General features: G+C 38.7%; 1 protein-coding gene across 1 annotated transcript in view; it reads right to left on the bottom strand.

Moving 5' to 3' along the window:
- The window catches only part of LOC126406984 (VPS10 domain-containing receptor SorCS1-like), a 69,298-nt gene that overhangs the window by 18,701 nt on the left and 25,152 nt on the right, over positions 1 to 25,445 (bottom strand). The window contains exons 5-18 of the mRNA XM_050071613.1: positions 25,266 to 25,339; positions 17,459 to 17,523; positions 16,801 to 16,919; positions 16,369 to 16,458; positions 15,323 to 15,502; positions 11,385 to 11,531; positions 8,136 to 8,238; positions 7,776 to 7,852; positions 7,062 to 7,153; positions 6,798 to 6,905; positions 6,382 to 6,499; positions 6,099 to 6,232; positions 4,295 to 4,408; positions 56 to 227 (exon numbers count right to left, since the gene is read on the bottom strand). Coding sequence (XP_049927570.1) covers positions 56 to 227; positions 4,295 to 4,408; positions 6,099 to 6,232; positions 6,382 to 6,499; positions 6,798 to 6,905; positions 7,062 to 7,153; positions 7,776 to 7,852; positions 8,136 to 8,238; positions 11,385 to 11,531; positions 15,323 to 15,502; positions 16,369 to 16,458; positions 16,801 to 16,919; positions 17,459 to 17,523; positions 25,266 to 25,339 — 1,593 coding nt within the window. The remainder of the gene's footprint in view (positions 1 to 55; positions 228 to 4,294; positions 4,409 to 6,098; positions 6,233 to 6,381; positions 6,500 to 6,797; positions 6,906 to 7,061; positions 7,154 to 7,775; positions 7,853 to 8,135; positions 8,239 to 11,384; positions 11,532 to 15,322; positions 15,503 to 16,368; positions 16,459 to 16,800; positions 16,920 to 17,458; positions 17,524 to 25,265; positions 25,340 to 25,445) is intronic.

Here is a 25,445-nt window from a genome sequence, read left to right on the forward strand (position 1 = left end):
AGCATCACCCTGTAATACACACACTGCTGTTGCTTTGATAAAGTGAAGTCAGCACCTCTTCCAGAAACACCAAGAAAGTGACATTCCTCTCCAGTGTTGCTACCAATGTTCCCTCACTGGTGAAGAGCTGGAGGCCCTTGGGGGCCTGACTGGGACACTTCTGTCGCCTGGGGCTGTACTTCAGCAGAGTTCCCTCAGTGCAGTTGTTAGACAAAGCCCGGCGATATCTAGAATTCATTAAAGACCCCCAGAAGACACGGATGAGCACCACATGGGTGTAGAAGCAGCCATACAGCACATGCACACACAGGGAGACATTCATTAGAGAATTACAACAAACTTTTTGTCTACCATTCCCCCACAGCTCTATCAGATAAGCCCAATTAGCTTTTTAATGACACCAGCCATCTGTTACAAACGTGTCCGTTCGTAACAGATGTTACACTATTAATTATATTAAAAAGGATGTGTTGATATTTTGTCATGCAAAACATAGCTACTGATCACAACCACTACAACTGTTTAAGTAAATATAATCAAAATATGGTATGAGGTCTGCAAGAGAGACAAGAGGCTAGTGAGTCACCCAAAACACCTTTGAGACAGAGAGAAGTCATACCCATGACTCTGGAAAACAAAATTCTGAAAGTGTGGCATCAGAAAAGGATTCACTATCAGGAGTCCTGCATTGGGTCATGTGCATGCAGGTACCCAGTTGGTGACCCCCAAAAAGGTGATACAGTATGCGTGCGGTATTTTGTCTTTATTTTATTTCCTGGTTTGGTTCTAGATTAAACAAACAACAAGCGGGTCAGAATACAGGTGTTGCATGATAAATACATCAAAATAAAATGAGAATATAATAATTTAATTCAATGTTTTGACGTTTTAATCCTCTAACTGCTGACTGTGTGTGTCAGCTCTGTCTTCTGCGGCAGCTGGAATATGATAGGTGCCTCAATAAGGTGGCTTACTGACAGGCATGTAAACGCTGAGTGCGGCTCAGTATTATGAGAATAAGCAAAAAAATATCCATTTAAATTGTTTTCCCCAAATTACCTTTGTTAAAACATATTATCTTAGTTTCACATATTTGAAATGTCCAAAAATAATCACTTTAGACATGCTGCCTAATTGTTATTTGAACAGCGTATGGTTATTATGGGATTTGCAGTTTTGGGTCAGGTTGTGGAACTAATTGGTCAATCCACATCGTAGTTCTGGTTCAGGAGTGGGTCGTCAAAATCAGACCTGTACAGGACTCTAATCTGGAGGAATCTTAAGAAAACTAAACAGGAAGTATGACTTCTCAGGCAAAAACTTCCTTTGTTATTTACAACTAAGCTCCTTTCTTAAAACCACTCTGGGACCTTCGAGACTTTACATGTGTTAAGTGATATAGAGAAGCTGCTTCGTGAGGGAAATGTTCTTGGATTCATTTCAAAAGTGTATTTTCTGTTGATGGATGGAGCTTTAAAGCCGGGGTTGCATAAATCTAGAGAGTTGTGGGAGTTTGAATTAGATGTAACAATTGATGTAGAGCTTTGGTCCGAATTGTGCCAAAAAAAAAAAAAAGTGTGTCAGCCGCTAATAATGCAGGATACAGATCGATCCTTTATGACCTTCTCCACCAACTCTATTTTACACCACAGAGATTGCATAAATACAAACCTGAGTCAAGCATGTGTTTTAGGTGTAGTATAGAGTAGGGATGATTTTTGCATTGCACCTGGTCATGTACAAATCCTAATACCATCTGGCATGACTTTTGTAATATCATGACATATCTAACAGGATTTCTCTTCCCGCTGGATCTGCAAATTGGCAACATGAGCTCTTAAATTGCACACCTATTTCCAACACATTTCAGAACCTGATGACGACTTTCTAGGTGAAGCACATGGTTTATCCAAATGATTTATTAACCACAGTCAGAGTGCCTCGGATGTATTTTTGTACTGCCTGCCTGTGCCATGGACTTTGACACTGAGTGAGCTGGCTGGTCATTGTTTTTTATCTTTATGTGGCTATTTGCCCGATCCTTGAAGAAGACCTGATTTTTTATTTACAAATAACTACACAGTGCCGTCACCCAGTGCCATTGTTACTGTTGCTGGGGAATCTCACAACCATTAGTGCACATTAAAGAAGCTTTCAAAAGAGGTTTTTAGAAACAACTTAATGAATTGCCAAGAAGTGAACAGCAATGATGTGGAAGTCTGATTTCCATCTTGTTAAAGCTAGATGGTTTTTGGAAATGAATAGTAGCACGCCACCGGAGTAGATCACATACTGTTCTCCCAGAAATGAGTTTAACATGCTGCTGAAGATTGCTTCTGAAGCAGGATTTGGAGTTTGAGACGTAACTTCAGGGTTAACTCTGGGTTTTCAATTTCGCTTTTTACAAGGATAAATCACTGTGGTAGCTTATTCTGTACAGATAACCTGCCCCAGAGCAGGTTAACTTCAGAGTATCAGATCACAGCCTGCCAACACCCAGACCTCTGACCAATCAGATCACTGAAGAAAAAAGTATTGATCAACAAAAGTCCGGATTCTCAGGTAAAAAAGAGTAGAGTCAGTAAAATCATTTCATTGTTCCAGGGCTCTGTTTCCACTGGTTTTAAAACAGAGTTTCTAATAAACAGAGAGATTGTTTTCACACTAAACACATTATTTTAGCAGGATTTGATCCTTTGCAAAGTTTACTTTAATCCGCAGTGATTGCTGACAGTGCTGCTACCTTTACACCCTGATTCCATCAATGCGGCTCAAAATAACATGAGACACCTGCGTGATGAGAACTAGGATAAAACAGATAATATCTTATTAGTAAAATAATCCCCACACTGTTAATTGGCTCTCGTTATCATAAATGCAACATTTGGGTCAGATAGACCTCATCAATGATTAATTAGGCTACTTTTCCACCTGTTACTTCAGTAGCAGAAACAGTCTGGCGTCACTTTAAAGTGTTGTTTATTTTATTTAATTTTTTTAAGATATTTTTTTGGGGCTTTTTAGCCTTTAATGGATAGGACAGACAAGTGTGAGGGGGGGAGAGAGAGGGAGTGACATGCAGCAAAGGGCCACAGGCTGGAGTCGAACCCGGGCTGCTATGGCAACAGCCTTGTACATGGGGCACCTGCTCTATCCACTAAGCCACCCGCGCCCCACTTTAAAGTGTTTTATGTGACATATTCAGAGTAGTTTCGTTATCATCCAGCTAAACAGCAAAAAATACTCTATACTATGTCACATATAGTCCAATGATACCTACACATAATTTAAGTCTCAGCCGACAATGTATTTTTGGATAGTGTTTTCAATATTTCCACATTCTTTTGTTATAAAATTATAGTACTGTTTACATCCCACGGCACTGACACTTTATTGTCTCGTAGTAGCAGACACTTTCGGTACTGTTTCATCACATATCATATGATGTAGCCTACTTCAGTCATGGTTCTGATGATGTCGCTTGTCATTAACACCCCCTCCTCTTTCACAAGAAAATGCTCGTGGCTGGATAGGAAAACCCAGAGTTGACTGAACTGGTTGATAACCAGCTTTGTAGTACCAGTTATCCAGACAGCCAATGTTAGGGTTAGTCAAACCTGATAACGAAGAGATATCCTGGGTAAGTTGATCTGGGTTCATAGTACAGGCCTCTAGTATAAAGATGTTACCAGCTTTGATACATCATTAGTCATCTGAAAAAGCTTGTTATTTTATGTCATATATGCTTAATTATTCCTTCTTTTTCCTCTTTCCTTTTAATTTTAGTTGACAACTACTTACTCCTTATGAGTAACATCCTCTTTCAGTTTGTATTGGGGCAGGACAGGGAGGGGATTTGGAGCCATGTTTGTGTATGTGTGTATTTTGTATATCTTCTCTAATGTAAAATTTGAAATATTGTGAAAATAGTTGACATTTTAACTAATTATCCATTACTTTTAGCTATTTTGACTTCTCTACCTGCTCGCTAAGCCCTGTTAATGTGGTGTTCAGGTGCATTCGGTTTACTGTGGCTGAAAGTTCATCGTTTCCTTTATCTATATTCACCCTCACACCAATTTGTAATCCTATTTGTGTTCAGATTTTCTTGCAATCTTCCTACTTCCGTCTGTTTTGAAGGTTAAAAACCTTTCTTGGGTAGTGAATAGTTCACAACCATTTTCACACAGTAGTAGCAGGTGATTTTCAGGAAAGCTGAGCTTGAATGTAATCAAGGACATTTTTACAAACACTACTCCCTCTGCTTGTGTCAGTACAGAGAAATCAGGTGTACCCTGTGGTGTTGAGGAAGCTGTCCCCTGTGATGCAGTCTCTAGATGTTGCTGACGGGATGAACCAGAAGGCCGGGGCGCAGCTCCCATCAATCTGCCTCTCAAACCCGTAGTCGCTGTTTCAGTTGGAACAACAAGCAGAGAGAAAGACATACCGTGGAGTTATTGAGATTGGTTATCATTCATTTAAAGTATCAAATATAATTACCCGCCTCAAACAGAATCATCAGAATAAGTACATGTCTACTGTGTATAGAAGTGTTCTCGGCTCGAGTAAACTTTTCACGGCACGGCGGCTCCGAGTGTTTGAGATTTGATGTTTTATGTATCAAACTTCTGAAGCAGAAAAAGGATTGTGCGTGTTTACACAAACTATAATTACACCTTGAGAAAGTGAGAGGGTTCTGTCAGACTTCTTTCATCATGATCAGGGAAACACAGTCTCAGAAGGCAGAGTTGGAAAGTTTAAAAAGCCTTTTTAGTAATAAAGTGGTGTTAAGCTTGTTTAATATACGAGTAGGTGCTGGGTATTTATCAGGAAGATAAATATGAGACAGAGTCGAGTGATACAGAGGTATAAAAAGTTCTGATTTGAAGTGAAACTTGTTAGACGTACAGAAGTATATAATAATGTAATAGACTCTAGAGTGAGGCGTAAGATTTATTATTTATGCAAATCTATTCAAGGGCGCTTGATATAAGTAGAAAGATGCAGAGAAGTAGTGCTATCAAATATTTGACTTCTCGGGCTGAGCTTCAATCATTTCAATCAATATCTTCTGTCAGTTAAATAGTTGCAATGACATGATCGTAGTTGTCTCATAAAATTATGGGTAACACTTTACTTGAAGGTATCGACATAAGAGTGACATGACACTGCCATAACTATGTCATTGTCACAAACATTATGTACATGTCATAAACGTTTATGACTGCTGTCATTAAGTGTCATTCGGTTTTGGTAATGACAAGTTGACATTGTTTGGGTTGTCTTGATTATGACACCTTGACATTAATTAAAGTGACATTACCAGAAGTTGTCTTTGTCATGACAAGTTGACATTAAATTTGTTTGGGATGTTCTTATTATGACAACTTGACATTAACCAGGATGACATTACCAGAAGATGTCTTTGTCATAACAATAATAATCATTATGTCAACTTGTCATAAACACAAAAAGATTTCTTGTTAATGTCAACTTGTCATAATCAAGACAACCCAAACAATGTCAACTTGTCATGACAAAGACAACTTCTGGTAATGTCACTTTGATTAATGTCAAGTTGTCATAATCAAGACAACCCAAACAATGTCAACTTGTCATTACAAAAACCGGATGACACTTAATGACAGCAGTCATAAACGTTTATAACATGTACATAATGTTCATGACAGGTTCATGACCGTGTCATGTAATAGTTATGACAGTGTCATGTCACTCTTATGTAGATACCTTCAAGTAAAGTGTTACCAAATTATGTTGTCCAAATTAATTATTCATGACAAACTGTAGATAAAATTAGTAGTTTAAGTTTAAGATATTGATTATAATACCAATCTTACCCAAGAGTTAAAACAACTGATGGTAAATTTTAAATCCATAATATTAACTAACATCCTAAGACGATAAACAAAATAACAGAAATCTGAATAACAAGTTGTAAATCACAAAATGTGACTCTTCAAACACTCCCCTTGTTGTGCCTTAGGTTTGCTTCACAGACTCTGCCTCTGGAGAGTGATAAAGTGTTGTGCATTGGATTTAATGAAGTGAAAAGAGTAGCTGCAGAGCAGGGAACTCACCACTCAAAATCTGCCTCTGTGCACGGGCAGGAGTCTGACATCTGGGAAATATACTGATTTCTGGCCTTGACACATCGAACGTTTGCTTTCAGTTTTTGGAAGATTCTCTTCATTCCCATGATGCACACTTCACCCTGTGATGAATAATGCATCATAAACATTTCAGAGGTTTCTTTTTCTTTTCTTTTTTTTTGTCTTGCACCATCTTTCTTTCATTGTGTGACTGAATCAAAGAGACTCACTTGGGTTTAATCAGCGAGGAGCAGCAGCAAGATCCCCTTACCTCATTGTGTAATTGCCATGTCATGTAATCTTCAGATGTGCATTGCTGTTGGAAAATGGACCGGAAGTCGATTTTGACAAGTTGCCACTCAGATCGATGGCTGAAATGACCGAATATTCTGCACAAACAAGCCAGAAATGAAAGGTCAGAGACATGTGCTGTACGGGGCAGATGTATAGAAAAATATAACTCCGCTTTGTGTGAGTTTATTGCACTGACTTTAATCCATAATCCTCTGTGGGTTGAGAAACTCCTCTACATCTTGGGCTTATGAAACCCTTTCAAAACCACATTAAATAGACTCAAGAATATTTATGTACACATCCAAGTCTCCATCGGGGTAATATATAATTACCCAGTGCAATAATTACCAAACTAGAAACACATAAGCTCTTTATGGTTCCTTCATATCTTACGTCATTATGAGGGTGTCCTCTCCAGGCTCCCCCAGCACCCCATCAACATAGAGCGGAGAGGAGGTGAAGCTATATTTGTCCCAGTTTCTGCCCTCATCAAAACTCAGCCTGAGGGAGAGAACAATGGTTGGATCACAGACAGACCAGCCACAAATAGAGTTGAATTCAGTAAGAAAACCCTCAGCAGAAAAGCAGTCTCACTCCTTGTTTTGAAGATTGAGTATAGTCTCGAAAAAGATGCGGAACGTCCTTGGAGAGCCTTACCAAATGTGTCTAATTGGCAGAGGTGTGTGTCGGATGGCCACCAGAGATCCTCCTTGATTCAGGAAAAACACGCTGTACTCTTCCTGAAAAACCTGCGCACGCACACACACACACACACACACACACACACACACCCACCACCAGCTTCACTTTATCACACCACAGAAAAAATTCAAGTCTACACAAAGTATGTGCCGATGACAACATAAGGAACATGCATACTTACACCTACACACTAAAACAAGTAGCAACCACAACTGTTCTTTACACAAGAGTCTCAGTTGTGTGAATAAACAAAAGCGTCAAGCGAGTGTTGCTCTCTTTGTTGATTTTTTGTTGTCTTAAGCCGGTGGCAAAAAATCTGTACGCTGCTTTTGGTTTGTTTTACAGATCAGAGATGCACACTTCTTCACAAGGCTGGGTGTCAAACCTCCATTCTTTATTTCATTGCAATTGTGGCTGCATCACCAAGAACTGAAAAGTGAGAGCTGAAAGTTGGCATTGAAAGCTCAGTCAGATTCCTATTCTTTATTCAGATAATGCCTGACTAAAGTCATATATTTTTCATTTAGTTTCTGTATCATATTGAGGGAAAGTTTAGAGGAAAAGACAGAAGCTTTTAAGAAGTTTGGCAAAGTAATGTATCCAAAAAGTATTGCAGTGCAGAAACGCAGGTGCTGTACAGGGAACAGTTATACAGTTACCATACTGTACCTCTCTCCAGGTGTTTCCAGCATCAGATGTGATGAAAATACTGACATTATTACTGGTCAGCTCAGGTCCAACCACACCTGAACACAGAAGGTAGAAGAGCACTATTTTCAGCTCGGTTGCTTTTTTAAAATTCCAATATTTACTCAGACAAGACAAGATATTTTTGATATTCTTCCCACTGAAGAAACACAGAACAGATGTGCGGCAAACATTGATTTCCTTCCAGCAAGAAAACTGTTGTCGGCTGAGAAAGACAGCACTGGGAACAGAATTAAAGAACAGATTTAACTGGGATACCATCGAGGACCATCATTAACAGTAAACAACAGTGCGGCTTTGCAAATCAAATCATCTCCTCACCTGACGCTATTATGATTCCAGGAGCTGAATCCTTGCTGACAATGTTTCCCGAGGTGTAAGGATTCTCTGACACATGAAGGTGTAGATGTAACGAACAATAAGGCTGCGAAACACAAACAGGAAGAGATTACTTTGCTGAAGTCAAAATATGAGGCTGAAAGGTGTGAAACAGACCTGGTTTACCCACAATACTAGGTGTCATAATGACTGAAATGGCTGTGTATATATCATTATTTCAAACTAAATACAGTGAAACCATCTTATAGTGATCACAGTTACGGTTCATTTTGGGCACTCATGTTCATACGTGACAACATATGGAAAGAAAAAACATTTAAAACTCTGGTAATACTTATTTTTAGTTAACTCCCATGACACTCTGCCTGGAAATAAAGTCATTTTCTCTTAAAGCTTATGACAAACTGCCAAAAACGCAGCAACAAGATGCAGCAGTGAAACTCAGTGCTGCTCAGTTTGCTCAAACAACAGGAAACAATCATGGCTGCTGATGGAGACAGAAAACAGCACCTGCTGTTGAAGCTGCCTTTGTCGTGAGGATTGATAATGCCCGGTCACGTAATGCCCCCATGTGATGCGCCCCATTACTTAATTTGCATGTAATAAATACACATTTGATAGTCTTCTGCTTGAGCAATACAGAAAAAAACTAAATGTTATAATAATCATCAGCTACAGCAATCAATTTGAGGCAGACAGACGCGATCACTGTAGGAGGGTTTCGCTGTAATCACTTTATTATTAAGTAAGGAAAAAAAGCGAAATGTTAAACTGTTGTGGCAAAGAGATTTGAGAGAGAAGCTTGAAAATGAAACACAACACAATATACAGCATTACAATTATATTATCATACACCATCAAGTCTCAATAGGATGAAACTGTAATTTATGCTGAAAGCTCAATATGGAAATATTCCTTTGACTTCTGATTTATATTTACTCAGAAACACATTTATCAAAATGTTTATTTTCAGTTTTTATGGTTACAAATCTTATGCAGTAGTTCTCAACGTTTTTTGTGTCAAGGACCATGAGGTCACGCACCCCTATTCAGTAAGAATTTGCTTCAGGGGCCTCCATCTGAAAGATTTTGGTTGTTAGATATGATTAAGACCAGAATTCTGTCTGGCAGCAACATCTGAGGAGACACAGTAACTGTGGAGGGGGTGAGACCTCTGATCAGAGTAGTCACTTTTATGACTCTTACTCACTTCTATAGTGGCTTAAATAGTGACAATAACCTATTCCACATTTTCTGGAGGATACCTGCAACCCACTCAAGGATCCCTGGGTGTCCGCGAACCCCTGGCTGAGAACCACTGATGGTATGAGTGCATGCACAACCTATTAAAAGGCAGTTTGGATGATAGGATATGTTCGTGGGATCTTTTCTGGACAAATAAAAATCAACCAAATGCCTTTTTAGATTTTACTTATGGCTGAGAATGTCCTCTGGTTCACTGGGTCTACAACAGTTGTTTGTGCTCCTTACTTTTTATGTCTGTGTATTTTTATGTTTTTTCTGCCTTTCTACACCATGTCTTTTAGTAGTGTTTTCTCTTGTTACCATGCAACTGTGACAAGCTTTTTCCTTTCTACCAAAACGTCCCTTTATAATGAATAAAAACAACAAATTTAATTGGAAACATTATCAGTCTTGCACTGAATAAATGGTAACATAAAAGTCATCATGACTTTATTTATTAAATTATCTATTAAATAATATGTTTTTAAAACGTACTGCAAGTAGTTAGTCCTGCACTTCAATGCAGCATATTACACTATGTAAGGAAGGGATGCCTAATAACAGTTTACCAAACGTTAATTGACCAAAAAGGTCATTAGTCAGCAGGATTTCATTGGTCACTTAGTCGCAGAAAAACAAGCTTGAAACACTATTAGGAGCTGCGCCTTGTCAAAATAAATTAAAACATATATGACTGAACCATGTGGGAATTTAATTTGAAAGGACAGACACAGGAAGTGGCCACACTCAGCAGTCAGACAGGAGTCACGTTACAAACCACAGCCGACAGATATCTCTCCCTTCTTCTGTAAATATTCAGTCTGATAAATACGGAAAAGTTGATCATGTTAGTGCAGGGCTACCCAGAGCTTTACATCTGTCACACGGACGATAGGCCTACACACTTATAAACAGCACCTGGAAGAAGATCAGCTCTGCACTCAGGGTTTCAGGTAAACAGGCTATATGATGCTTGTTAAGGTTGCTTAGCAACCTCAGACACAACCTACCACCATGCTCTTGAAAGCTCGCGCAAAAAGGCACAAGAGTAGCACTTTCACAGGTGGTTAAAGACGCAGCTTGTGTACAGCCTCTAATTTCCAGGGTTGGTACCTGTGGTTATTCCACAGGCTAGTTAATAACATGTTGGGCAGGAAATCCAAAGTGTGGGATCATTCTGAGAAGGTGAAGCACGAACCCAAGGTGATACGTAAACTCATCTTCATTGGTCGACTACAAACATGACGTATCATCTGAAACATGGAAGTAGCTACATGCCCATTAGCCCACAGCGTCATTAACAGGCGGCTCGCTCAGTGTGTGACGTGCACTTGTAGATAAAATATAGGCCTATATTAATGAAGGTTCATTAGTACGGTTTTGTATTTCTCTGTAATGTAGCACAGTGTTAACAATGTTACTGATACTATTCTTTCTCACACCTTCAACTCAAACCATTGTGTTGCCCCGCCCAAAATATATCATTTAATAATTACATTAATATCATAAACATGCGGGTGACTAGTCGACTAATGGCCCTAAATGATGACTATTGGTCACTTAAAAAAATTCTTGGTCTGGGGGAGGCCTAATGTAGGGAATCATGTATAGCAAGCTTTTGCAAAATAAACCCTGACAGGGTGATGCTGGACTGAATCTCTCTTGCTGTATAATATCCTAATTATTACATGGCAATTTACTAAAGAAATCAATCTTCATGTTTTTGAATTTGCCATTAATTGAGGACATTTATGTTGAGTCTTACCTCTAGAGTCTTTGATATATCTTGGACAAAATGTGAGTGACAGTATGTTAAATCATTTAAAAGGTCTCTTCAGTTACTGACATATTCTGAGCCATGCTGATGTGAATCACATTTATTTGTCCTCTTTGACCACAGCATGGCGTGATCCTGTGTTGTATTTTTTAGAGCAGATAATGGAAATCCAAATAACCAAATCTATCTCTTGTCAGTGGCCCACTTACTTGTTCACAATAGACCTTGTTTCCCTGGAGATCGGTTGATGGAGCCTGAAGAAGACGCCAGTCTCTCCCCTTGTTGTATGTGATATAAGTTTTCACTTGGTTCTCAACAACTTTATTTGACAGGAACACCCCTTTAATCCCGGCAACCTGAGAACATGAGAGATGGAGAGCGGTAGGGGGGAAAATAACAAAAAAGGGAGGAAAAAAAATAACCGTAAATTATTCAGACTTAAGTAAAGCTGAAGGCCTAGTTCGGAGAGGAAGAGATGTCTGAAAGTGATAGTTTTTCTGACAGGGAGCACTATTTTGGACCATCTGTAGGACTCTGCTGAATCAAAACAACATATGGCACAGCCCTGAGATATTTCTTCTTTGTATTTATGTGCACAGAGATTCCGACTCTCACGTGCAGCCATCACTTGAGTTCACATTTCTCTTCCAGTTAAAAAGCACAGATCTTTGTCAAAGACAGAATCACTGTTTCATATATTCTGCTGGTCGCTGCAGTTAAATATCTCTGGGTATAAAATGTGTGTGGAGGTCAGTGAGCAGTGAGAGTAACTAATGCTGATGGTTATCTTAGGTGTGTTTTTGTAACAATGTGATGCTTTCACTGCTGGCTGCAGATGAGGTTAATCTAAAGTGAGACATACATGTGCAGTCACTGCCCGACTTCATAGCACATCTGTCAACACAGATATAACATGTTCAGGGCACAAGTTAAAGCTGCTATTTTGCCTGCACTGTGACTATGGGCTTTAAGTGACACCAGTGATTCCTAAACTTGTAGATGGTGCGTTACCTAAAGATTGAAACTACTAGATGTTTTTTTTTTTTTGTGGGACAATATCACATGAAAAAGATAATAAAAGCAGGCAGGACGTGCACAGAAGAGATGCAGCAGAATGAAACGCAATGTACCAACATCTGTTCCATTACGGTGAGGACATCCAAGACATCGAGCGCAGGGTACTTAAGGAAGCACGGAAGAAAATTAAGATTAACTCCAAGCAAAGTTTTAGGCTGTCCGTGGGTACTTTAGTTGTCTTGTTATTGTTCAAGCTCCCAAACCAGGAATTTAAATTTGTATGGTGCTCTTAAGATAAAGCTTCTAGTTTCTTCTCATGGCAAAAGACATGAAGGTTAGGTGGGCTAGAGACTCTAAATTGCATGTGAATGTCAGTGGATTGATGAATAAAGCTAAGAGGGACTTTATCTGAGTGTACAACTGAGTATCGTTTTAATTACTGGTAAATCTGTCCAATATTTTTCTGATCAATCGTCTGCACAATGTCAGACATAGTGAAAACGGCCATCAATTTACAGGAACACTAAGTGAGTTCCTCAAGTTTCTTCTCTTGTTTAGATCTGCATTAATTAGTCAATTAATCTGTCAGTTGATAGACAGAAAAATGAGTCAGAAACTATATCGATAATAAATTATTGAGCAAAAATCCCAGCTTCTCAAATGTAAAAATTTCCAGCCTGTCTTTGTCTTAAAGGTATACTATGCAGAATTCCCCCCAGAAAAAACAATGTACAGACTCATACAGAAGTAATCTCTCTCTGTCATCACTTAAGACGCACTACAGGTGTGTGGCGGTGTCTGCCGAGACTTCACCCTCTGCCTGTGTTTTCTTATCTTCTTTTTATTTTGCTGTGTTTGGGACGTTCCTGAGGACAGCACTAAGGGGAGGTTCGGACCAGATGCTCGACTGTAAGCAGCGTGCAACCAAGAGGAAGCTACAAGAATCTCGGACACAGCACTGAAAAAAAAATGCAAATATACCTAAAGATTGGACATCTTGGGTTGGCTTCCACTCTCACTGGCGATACCGTAAACAAAAAGTAATCGACAATTTCTGCATAGCATACCTTTAAAGTAGAGAGAGACTACTTTTAACTTCCCCCCACGTATCATTTCTGAGTGGTATTATTGTTGGCGTTGCTGTTGCAAAGACAACCAGATCACTTTCCATTTCCTGAGAGCCTTCCAACAGGACTCTTTTCCTTCTGCCTGGTAGAGTTTCCACAGTTGCTTCAGTAGATTTACCATCTGCTATGTCCGCAACTGGGGATAGTAAATGCAGAGTATATACATTGACACTCTGCGTTAACTGGGGGTAGCTATCGATAGCCACTAGGGAAAACAAAAGCACTATCCACCTCCTGTTTTGATTGTGCAATGGTTGACACAAGCCTTCATTTTCCTTGGGGACTGGCAGACAGAGTCCCATCGTGAAAACAAGGCTTATAGGGAACTAATCTGAACATAGATGGTGTCATTATTCTTTAGCCATTACATTGTGTAATCCCCATTTACTTCATAATAATAAGGTAAAGCAAACTTTGTTTTGTTTGCTTTGTTTTGTTTTAGCTTCTTTTTAGCCCTGCCTTCTCTCTATTATTGTTTTATTGTATTGCATGATGCATTATTGTCTTTTATTCACCTTGTACTTTTTAATAATGTAAACTTGTGTTGAGGCATATAACCCATCTGCCTCGACTGGAAACACTTTGGCTCAACTCCTGTTGCTTTTAAATGTGCTGGATAAATAAAAGTGACTTGACTTGTCTATTTCCACTTTAACATTATTGGAAGTTGGATGGATAAAACACAGCTCTAGAATATTACAGTGGGCAGCTTCCACTATTTTACTTCATTGTGTAGATCTAATGATTAATCAGTTAATTATAAAAAATGTCTGAAGAAGATAACTGGTTGCAGCCCTACTCTTGTCTGGCCAACAGTTTAAAACCTGAGATATTATAGTCTGATAATCAATTTGCTATAAAACAGATTATTATTATTTTTTTTTTCTGTCAGTCGATTAATGTAATTTCAATGCCAATTAAATGTTAAATATATTAAGAGTAATCCAAGTAAATGGTAAATGGCCTAGCACATTTCTAGTCTTCCAACCAGTGCTTTTTACACTGTGAGTCACATTCTCCCATTCACACACACACATTCATACACTGGTGGTCGAGGCTGCTATACAAGTTGCCACCTGCTACTTAGTTTTTAACACACTCACACACCGATGGAGCAGCCATTTGGGGTTCGGTATCTTGCTCAAGGATACTTTGGCATGCAGACTGGAGGAGCCGGGGATTACACTGGCGATCTTCCGATTATTATTCAGATTATTAGTGGACAACCCGCTCTGAGCCATAGCCGCCTAGTTACCAGTGTTGTTGGCATTGGAACTAGAGTTGTTCTGATACCAGTATTGGAAATGCTCCAATACTGCCTATAATGCTGGATCTTGATCTGTGAGTATATGAGTCTATGCACTGATCTGATTGCATGTATTTTATTTACGATCTTAAATAAAGTTCCTGGAAATTAACTCTTCTTCGCTGCTGCTCTGTAATAGTAGCATACATAGCAAGTTGCACTGTGCAGCCACTGGCAACTACTGTTTTAGAGCTGCAAAAAATAATTGATTTCCAGTAAATAGTGTAACATTAGCCGTTGATAAAATGTCAGCAATTTGGCAATATTTTACACTGGAAAGTCAAATCAGTAGAAGATTTAATAATATACAGCTGTTCATTTGTAATTTTATTTTTCTGCAGTGGTGTCAGATCTGTATCACCTGATACGCAAGTTCAGTTATTGGAATCGGTATCAGGAAGGCAAAAATGGTAATGGAACTACTCTAATTGCAACCAACATTATGTGTAGGCGTGAGAATTGCACAAAAAAGTTTGCAATGTTATATAAAAGAAAATAAATGTGCATGTCCAATTGCACTAATTATTAACATGAGAACTAATTAGTTTGATAGTTAACACTTATGAATATGACACACTGTCCTACACACTGCAGCAGTTACAAACCCAGGCCTGTGAGTTGAGTTGGTTCAGCATGCCTGAATAACATGAACACATGTGGATGACAGCACTGCCCCAGCAGCACCGTCACTGCCTACCTCATAGAGGTCTATCATGATGTTGCCCTCTGGTCCTCCACTGCTCACAACGTTCTCCAGCATCAGGGTGAAGAACAGCCCTCTGGACTCAGACATGTACAGGTTATAGGAGTCATTCTGGTGCCAGTCCTGAATCGCTGCCACCACCTGGTTGTCGTCTGAGCTGATTATCTGCAAGTCCTAAATATGTGAAATTCATGAGTGCTGTAGGTGCCAACGAGGGTCCAAGAATAGACCCAAAGGAGTTCTCTCAACAGAAAAGTGTGTCTGCATATTAGTGTGCATAGTGGCCACAGAGCTCGAGCAGCAAGCTAGCGATTCGTCACTTCTTGACATCATTCAGTCAGGATCAGCAGCGATTAGACCTCAGGCGTTTCATGCCATGCACTAAAAATGAAGACAGGCTCCATTTAATTTTACTGAATCCCTTCTCCAGAGTGAGGCGAGGTAGGGGATGTGTGTCCTTCGCAAGGAAATTTTGACAGTATACATGGATGGATGGATGGCTGGACTGATCGAAACAACACTGCGGGCTCTAAATCTCTCCTGTTGTTGTGACACGGTCTCTAAAACCACTAAGCCTCCCTGCTGTGCTTTCAGCAAATGGGATTCAGTGCAGAACACTGTTTTTGTGCAAATGCAAATGGACTTTTCTGCTCCAGAAAGTTCCTTTGGAGTTATGTGGGGAAACTGTGCTACACATTCATTTTTTAAGCAAATATCTGTTGATACAGACGAGAGGGCAACTGATTAAAAACTGTGCATGGGTCTTAAATAAACACGAGATCTGAGGATGTAATTATGCATAACTGAATCAATTTTCAGGAGGATAATAATGCGGGGAAAACAATTTAAAGGATTTGTCAGCAAACATTATGACTAACTGGGAACAACCGTACTTAAAATCAACCCTCACTAAGTCATCGTGATACCGCAAAACAGCCTGAAGGAATAAATAGAGTGTTTCACAGTAAAAATTAATGCTGCACAGTTCCTCTGCATGTGCTCAACATCACGAAATGCCGCACCCTTACCAGCAGTCTTACCTTTGGCAGAGTGTACTTGGGAAGCTTCATTGGGTAGAAAGCATTTCTTTTATAGGACACATAATGGACAGACTGGCCACCTACTGGCACCTGCAGAAGCAATATAGAGCAATTTGCAGTTCATTCACATTTCAGGTAAATATTCATAAACTTGACTGTGTACACTGATTGCTAGCAGCATGTATCAAACACTTTAAGCCACCATCACAACTCTGGGTTTGCTACTAATTAGGATGTTGTGCATTATGGCAGAGTGGAGTTGTAGTATAATACACAACACAGTGATTTCAATTCCATGCCATCCTTTCCCAGGATAATGGCCCCTTTTAGTTAATGAAAAACATGGCTGTACATTAAGATGCGATTGAATGCATTGGTTTTACAGCTTTTAATTGTCCTTTAATGAAGCCAGACCTTGCAATAAAAACCCACCTGGATGAAAACGTATTCATCCTGAACCACCAGGGAATTAGGGATGATAAATCCAGGGAAAGGCTTGCCCTTGTTTCCATCAGAGCAATTCTGAAGTTTACAAGTTATGTACTGTGACCCTGTGGGTAAGCAAGAAATGAGTGCTAAAAATATAACAAAGAGAAAAACAAACAACCTTCTACAGTCCACGATCAAGGTTTAGCTTATGCTGATGGTATTAAGTGAGCCATAGAGGCAAACTTTTGGAGGCCAAGCCTTATTCTCACTAATAGATAAAGTAGAGAGAGAGCTGTCCCAGTGTGTTAGCATCAGCCAAATGAGGCGGTCTCCCCAGAGACAGGGCATTAACACACGAGGCCTTATGGAAGTTCCCCCCTCTCTGCACTGTGGCCAATAAAAAGAGCCAAGTCACAGCCCGGCCCTTGAAAAATGAATTAGTTTAATCGTATGAAGAGTGTCCGTGCAGCCAACTCAGATGGAGAGGTAAGTTTTAGTACAGCAAGAAAAAAATCTCACTCTCTCGTTTTCTGAAATTAAGGGTTACGAATTTACACCCCAGGAATTGTAACAAATGCTGCTAATTTGATGAGAAATCTAATTAAAACCTTGACTAATCTACTTTTCTGTGTTGCCAAGGTAACATAATTTCATTACTCACGTCCATCAGAGATGCTGATCTCCAGGTGAATCATTCCTTGCTCTTTGTCTAGACCCAGTCTGGACCTGTGACATGACAAATACACAACAAACATCAGATTTGTGCCTAAAGGAAAGTCACCCGTTAACAATGACACTGTGTGCATGAATACTGACATTGTGTGCATGAATAATTACATCATACTGTCACATTTAGGTCAGCTGTTCCGAAATGTCTTGTTTGTTACCCCTCATCACAGCTGATGACCTGTTCAAAACATGAGCTGTACTTGTATAGATATAAATTCTTTCACCAAAGACAGATGTTTCCATTTAAGGTCTTTTTTCCTTCTAAAGTAATTTGATGAGAATCTGAATTGTTGTATCTTACTTTTTTGAAGACCTCTTATAATCCTTTACACCCCAAGATGGTTGCACTAGCTCTTTGCAGGCAGACTTATACATCTAAATTAAAAAGGGGTACACTGTTTTACATCAAAGAGATTAGCTGCTGCCTGTTTGAATGTTATCAGTCCATGAAACTGCTGTTATGTCTTGTCATGGGGAGCATCATGTGGCCCTCTTCCTCCTATGTTTACATTTACATTTACTGTTGAGCGGTAGGGTTGCAATGGTATGAGATTTTCATGGTATGATAACCATCTCAGAAAATATCGCAGTTTCACGGTATTACAGAATTTCCATTATTACCAGTCAGAATTATCCTTAAAGGAATGACAGTGGAAGGATTATTGTTGGTTGAACAAACGTTTTATGACTATAATTGAAACTTGAAACCATTTGTTAATGGGAGTATGTGTAAGTCTCACCTTTGAAAATAACTAAAATAAAGGGGAGATTCTCCAGTTGCAATTTCTGTTCAATATCATAAATAAGCAAAGGAGAAAGTTAGATGGTGTGGTATAAAGAGCGACAAACCCCATGTGGGGTGAGAGGTGGAAGGGAATGAATGGGTCAAACAAACACTGGACTTTCACTAAAGAGACCGTTGTTCATGTCCTGTGTAAAACCAAAAGTCAACGCTGACCTATTTTGAATTACCGTAGTGAGCTTACATAACGTACCTAACGTAAGTGAACTAACATAAGTTATTTAATGCAACAAACACACCAATTTTAACCCAAACCTTGGTCTTCTCCTTACCTTAGCAGTTTTGGTGCCTAAATCTACTACAACTTTAACCAAGTGTCAAAAACGTACAAGGATGTGTTGCTTATGCAGCTTCTGGTCAACTGGTCGGTGCAGTTTGCCCTGTCTGAAGCATAATGGTCATGATAACAACTGATAACATTAATTTTATGGGCTGTTAACAATCCAAACGGGTGTTAGGCTAATTACAATGCACAGGTTGAAGGAGTTGACAGTTTCACATTTTACTGGAGTTGTTTGATGTATGATTCCATGTGATAAATAAAAGATTTACTGATTGACAGTTGTTGTTGGACAGAGAGGTGGAGGGGTATAACTAACTTAAGAGGTAGATTCAATTTTAAACAACAGCACCACTTTTACCACTGTTTTAGCACCACTCTGAAAAGGATGTGTATATCAGTTTGTGGGGTGATTTTGTGGAACACACTGGGTGACAAAATGAGACAAAGTTAAGACACCAGACAGTTTAAAAGGAGATACAAAGACAGTATTTTCACAAGGTACAGAAATGATTAGAGGGAATGTAAAGCACACTGTTTGTTTTATACATGGGTAATATTGGTTATCAGGTATTAAGAAGTGCAGTGGTGTAAATGTGTGGTTGATGGTGAGGACAGTGTATTTACGTAACAGTTTGATTAGCGATAGATTAGTATAGTTTACGATTGGGGGTAGGACTAGTCAAGCACGTTGCTTCTTCCTACTCCTTTTCGGCCATGAAATGTTCATTTATGTTTCTCACTGTAAGTCTGTTCATGATTTATTATTTGTCTGTTTTGTTTTGTTTTGTACAATATATTCTATTTCTTTAAAATGTTTACAATAAATAAATCAATAAGATAATCAATAAACTTCAACTGTTGCATAAGTATTCAACCAGGAGTGTGATTTCCTTTCTATGATTTCTTGAGATATGGCTGGAAATGTATTTTGTGAGGTCACAATGACCTTTACCTTTGACCACCAAACTCTTATCAGTTCATCGTTGAGTCCAAATTGACGTTTGTGCCAAATGTGAAAAAAATTCCCTCAAACATATCTAAGATATGATGTTCACGAGAAAGGGACAGACTGAAGGATGTTCGGACAATCAGAAAACATACAGTAATGCCACAAGGCCACAGCCGTCGCTGGTGCTCAGGCATGAAGAATCCGTTCTTCTTTCTTACCCCTTTTATCATCTTGTGATCTCGCAGATTTATCTAGAGACACTAGGTTTTGACACTTCGGCTGGGAACTACTGATTCAGATTATGCAGTATGCAGTGCCTGTACATACAGTAAACTTGATTACAAAGCATTTGTCTAGCAATTTTAACTTCATTATTTATTTTGAACATCAGGCGGCTTAATAAGGCATCGAGGCAAAAAGCTTTATCAACTACTTTGTTGCTGTCCCAAGGCATATTTGATAAACTGATGCTGTGTAAATAATTATAACAAAAACAATGACAAAACAAGAGAATTGAGAAAACTGTTCACACAATCAATGCATTTTCCTCACAGTAATAGTTTCCGCAATATTTGCGGTTTGCATTAGATTTTCATTGTGAATTTATAAGGGGGCAGGCGAAATAAGAGATGTAGCTGTGATCTTTATTGTTCTCTCAGGAGCAGTAATACAACAACCTTATCTATAAACACTGCCCTGATGGACGTTTGACCTACACTGCACTTTATGGGGAAGGTGCACTTTGCCATTTCATTCACTTCCAGTAGAGATTCTTCATGACGTGCAGAGCGACAGGAGTGACCACTTGTTGTATTAATAGCAGCTGTTGTGACAGAAGATGGGTTTCTTCTCATTCTCCATACCGTGTCTGAACTATAATATAAAAAGCCCCCGTCTTGCTTCCCTCAGCACTCTGTAATTGCCTCACAGCTCCATCTCTTTTAATGGACTTTCTGTCAAATACTTCATCCAATTCTATCAGTGAACAGCAGCGCTTGCTCTTAAATAAACCCCTGCAATGTTACACAGTGTTCTCCAATAACTAACACATACCAGTGTGTCTGCCCGGCCAAGGGTGGCTGTTAACATGTTTTTGTAAATCATGTTTGTCAGATTTTTTTCCAGATAAGATGAGTGGTGCAGGATGTGATGAAAGAACTACTTTCATACTTGATCTCTGATAGTTAGAGGGGTGTTTTTTTCTGGCATGTTTTGGTGGACTTATTTCCTCGAAGATAAAAGGAAGTGCGTGCGAACATCAAAAATTACGCTTTTGATTGAGCCGCCCTTCAATGCTTCAACTTCAGGATGATGATAAAAGAAATCTCAAGTGGCACTGTCAATAGCTAGCACATAAAGTCAAGCTGTAAATAATGATTTGAAACATATGCTGTATATGATGTTAAACTGTAATTGTACTTGAGAATATTCTCTAGCAGTGGCTCAATAGAAAGGTTATTTGCTTGGACATCCCTGGGTTACAGAGGTGAAATCTTTATTTGGTATGATTAATTTATTCTCTATTTCTTAAAGACAGGCTGCAGTGTAATATTTATGAAGCTCGGTGCAAATTGTTCCTGATGTATGAGGAAAGATGGTCTGCTGATGTTGGTATGAACCTAAATTACGTGCATATTGTCTCGTGGAAAACAACCACTGCCTTATGAAGCAGAATATAACTAAAAGTCAAAGATCTCTGTGTGCACAGTTGAGCTCGGTCGCATTACCATTAGCTACAGAAGCATATTTAATTGTTTCCCTGAAGAGAAAAGGCTTCATTTGTTATGTGATTTAGATGAGACTGAAGATGACTGATCATGTTTCGCTGCTCATTATGTGATGATTTAGGGGCTGCACTCTTTATTAATGAGTCCTTCATATCTTATTAGTTTTTCTGAATGGCTCATTATGATAAAAACAACTCTTTTTGGCGTCTCGTAAGTCTACTTTTGCGGGGAATTTGTATTTGTATGACACAGTAAATAACAACTAACAAAGTAGAGAGTCATGAACTCTTGAGGAGGTTATAGACTCTTCAACCATCGTATGAAATGAGTGTCATACATCCACCGCCCCTTTGAGGATTAAAAACATCAGTCTAATGATCACTCCGTCATCACCTTTTCCCTAAAGTGATTTTTATTCACCGTAATACCATTGTTAATGTGGCGGGTCATTGTGTCTCCCAGACGACTGCAAAAGCTGCAAAAACATCTACTGTAGGTCACCTCAACCTTGTTGATTAATCTGCTTCTTTAGTTCTATGTGTGAAAAGGATTCTTTCGCCAACAACTATAAAAACCATTATAAATTAAACATTTATCCCAAGCCATAATCCCTGTGCCGGCATCCAACTGCTAATAACGCTAAAGCACTCGGAGAGACACCCAGAAGCTCTCTGCCACATCGTCAGTGCTGATTCTATGCAATATACATCAGATATCATACTAAATAAATTACAAACGGATAATATTTGGATTTGATTCCATTTGTAACACAGCATTTTCCCAACAATATTTCATGAGCAGATGGCATTCAGCAGATGAAATATTAATCAGTGTATGTAAACTAGATGCTTGGTGTATTATGTAGAAATAAAGAAACAAAAGAAAAAAATCTTAAAATGCACAATGAGATTTCATTTACTCAACTTTTACTGTAAATAGTGGTGGAAAGTAACTGAGTACATTTATGCAAGTAGTGTACTTAAGTCCAGTTTTAAAGTCTTTTTCATTTTCTTGGGTGCTTTCATTTTGTGCTACTTTATACGTCTACTTCACAACAGTCATCTGACAAGCGTAGTTTCTTTTTAATTAATATTTCACATTATAAATATGTCATACGCTTATAAAATTCAATACAAAACAGCACTTATAGGCTTAAGATGTCTGAGAGTGATGAAAAATGCAGTTACATATTAATATTAACAATCTGATGATGTTATATGTCATGGTTTATCAGTCAAAGAGGACAAGTCAGTGGTGTAAAGTAGTTACCACGGGCCCCAGGGCACACTAGTTATAAAGCGCCCACCCACACCACTGGCAACTGCTAATAAAAAAGCCAAAGGGATCTAATTTAGGGAGCTTTGCTACTTTTCCCCCCTGTCTGTTTCTCTCTTGTCCTTTCTTACTGACGCTTTTATGTTTAATAGGCATGCCTGCTCGATGGACTTGTAGATGTGCTCAGCTTGTTGGTCTTGACAGATTTTGCTCTGAAACTAGCTTTTGTATGGTATCATCTTGTCACACGATCAAATAGAGACTTGACATTAGGCATTGCATACTTGTATATGACAAAAATATCAAAGAAAATAAGAAATTATCCATTTAATTGAATAGTTTCTTATAAATAGTTCAGTCATGGTTATTTTAGTGCATGTAGAGTAAGCATAGAATTTTGATACAGTTTGATACTGACCATTTTACAAAAAAGAAAACAGAGAAAAGAAAAAAACTAAATCATGACGGAGATGGATTTGTATTTTTGAGGGCATATAGCCTACAGCAAATGGCACCATTTTTGATCTAATGTGAGTTCTTCTTTAAACACAGGTGTAGTTCACCTCATGGGCCCCAGTGCAGCCGCACTGCCTGCAATGTCTTCACTTCTAATGCTTTAATTCTTTAAGAACATTTTGCAGATAATACTTTTGTACATTTAAAGGTTCAGTGTGTAGGATTTATGGGCATCGACTGGCAGAGATGATAAACTGCATAATAATAAAGGTATACTATGCAGGATTGTCGGCTGCTGTTTGCAAATGCACTCACCAGCAACAGTGAAATTAAAAGCCAACCCCAGATATACTCTTGTTTGGCATCTCGCCTCACTATGTTAGTGTTGTTTTCAGCACTGTGTTTTTTTGGATGCCTGCTGCTTACAGTCTGGCACCTTGTCACTACCTTTTATAAAGACTCAACCTCACCTGAGCACTGTGGGGATAAACGCCCATAAATGTCCCGAACACAGAAAAACAGAGGAAAATAAGACAATACGGTCAGAGGGCAGAGTCTCTGCAGAACAATACACCAGCACACTCCTCTTCATCACTCAGAGGGTCAAGAGTGATTGAGAGGGATTACTATGAGTCTATGCGTTCTTTTTAGAGAAATCCTTCAAAGTTTATTTTAAATAACTATATATTCAATAGTTAACAATCCCATTTTAAATACCGTAAAACTTCAATTAGAAGCTCAGGCTATTATTTGCTGAAATCACTGATGTCAACAGGCTTATATTTGGGACAGGCCTTTAATTCATTTAACACAAAAACTGTTGCTCAGCAAAGGTAGGAAATAGGATCCAATTGTTTATTTGAACCAGTCTGAATATTGCTTGTATAAAAATTAGGCTTTGAATACCATATCAATAATGTGTGATATCATTACACTTGTTTCATGGCACTCGAGGATTATGGCACCTGGCATACTAACACAAAACCACTTTATCCTGATAAAACAATAATCACAACTTGGATTCATTTTTATGAAAATCACTTTAGATTCTTTTGATCGTTGGACCCTTATAGACTAAAGAAATATTAATAACTTACCAGGTAATGGAAGAATGTACACATATTTTGACCTAATAACAGCTTCAGAGGTAGGGAATCACTACTTATTTTTTTCATCATGGTGGTAAATCTGAATGACTTACAGTCTTCTCTGGTGCTCATGGTTTCAGTAACATGAAATGAACCGAGCTAACAATGTGTAGCATCTCCATATTGATAAAAGTTTAAACATTTATATTTTTATGTGATCTTAACAGCTAACTAATGTTAGTTCAAGTGGGTAGTCAACAATGCGGTTTTATACGTCCAAAGAACTTCTATAAAAATGAACTGTGTGGCAACCAGACCAGGCTTCTAATCGAGACAGGCCTTTATTTGTCAAAATGTGTAGCTACATCGGGCTAGTAATAGGGACTGGGTGTTTAATTGGGAGCAGGCTTTTAACTGAAGTTTTACAGTAAGAATTGCTAAATTGTTGTTGCCTTAGAATGAGCTGTTTGTATCTACATACATAGTGGGGGGTCCTCTTCCACAGAGTCTGCCATGTTGTTCTACTGTAGCCCAGAACGGACAAACCAAACACTGGTTCTAGATAGGACCAGTTAGTTACACCCAGTCTGCAACTCCAACTTTAGATGCCACTAAATCCTACACACTAGACCTGTTTCACCCTTACTCTGTTGCATTGGTGCTTTTACCTTAGTCAAGCATCTGAGTCCTTTTTCCGCCGCAGACTGTCATACGAAATGTGTCCAATTATCGTCTCATGACATTCCTTTAAAGCATACATGACACTCTAAACGTGTTTATAGGTATAAATCTGACTCAGTAACATGAATGTTTGTGTTTACATCACTGTAAATGAGATTCAGACGGATCAGAAACATGAAATATTAACACAGTATGTTTACTCCCACGTCTGAATCCACAATCTGCGAAGACTTGTTGGCATGTTCAGCAAAAACACACATATAAATAAACATCCTTATAGAGCATGTACAGTGAAGGCATTTCCCCGCTGTACTACTGGTGTGTGCAGAATCCCGAAAATGCATACATTTCAATTAATTTATGTATAATTGTTCTGTGCTTGTCTATTATTCATAGTGTTTTTGGAGCATATCAAACATTGCAGCGTTTCTCCCCCAGAAAGACAAACCCTCTGCAAATGACTGATTGTTGAACTCACCAGTAGAATCTGTTGGGGACAACATTGTCGTGCACAAGCTGCCATCTCCTCCCAAATTCAACAGAGACATAGAGCTGAAAAATGACAGGAATGCATTAACCAAATGAGTTACAGTATAAAGAATAATGATCCAAGTCAGAATATCCAAGAGAATTATTCCCTGATTTATGTCTAACTGTA

This window comes from Epinephelus moara, chromosome 19, assembly GCF_006386435.1.
Source record: "Epinephelus moara isolate mb chromosome 19, YSFRI_EMoa_1.0, whole genome shotgun sequence".
NCBI classification, from domain to species: domain Eukaryota; kingdom Metazoa; phylum Chordata; class Actinopteri; order Perciformes; family Serranidae; genus Epinephelus; species Epinephelus moara.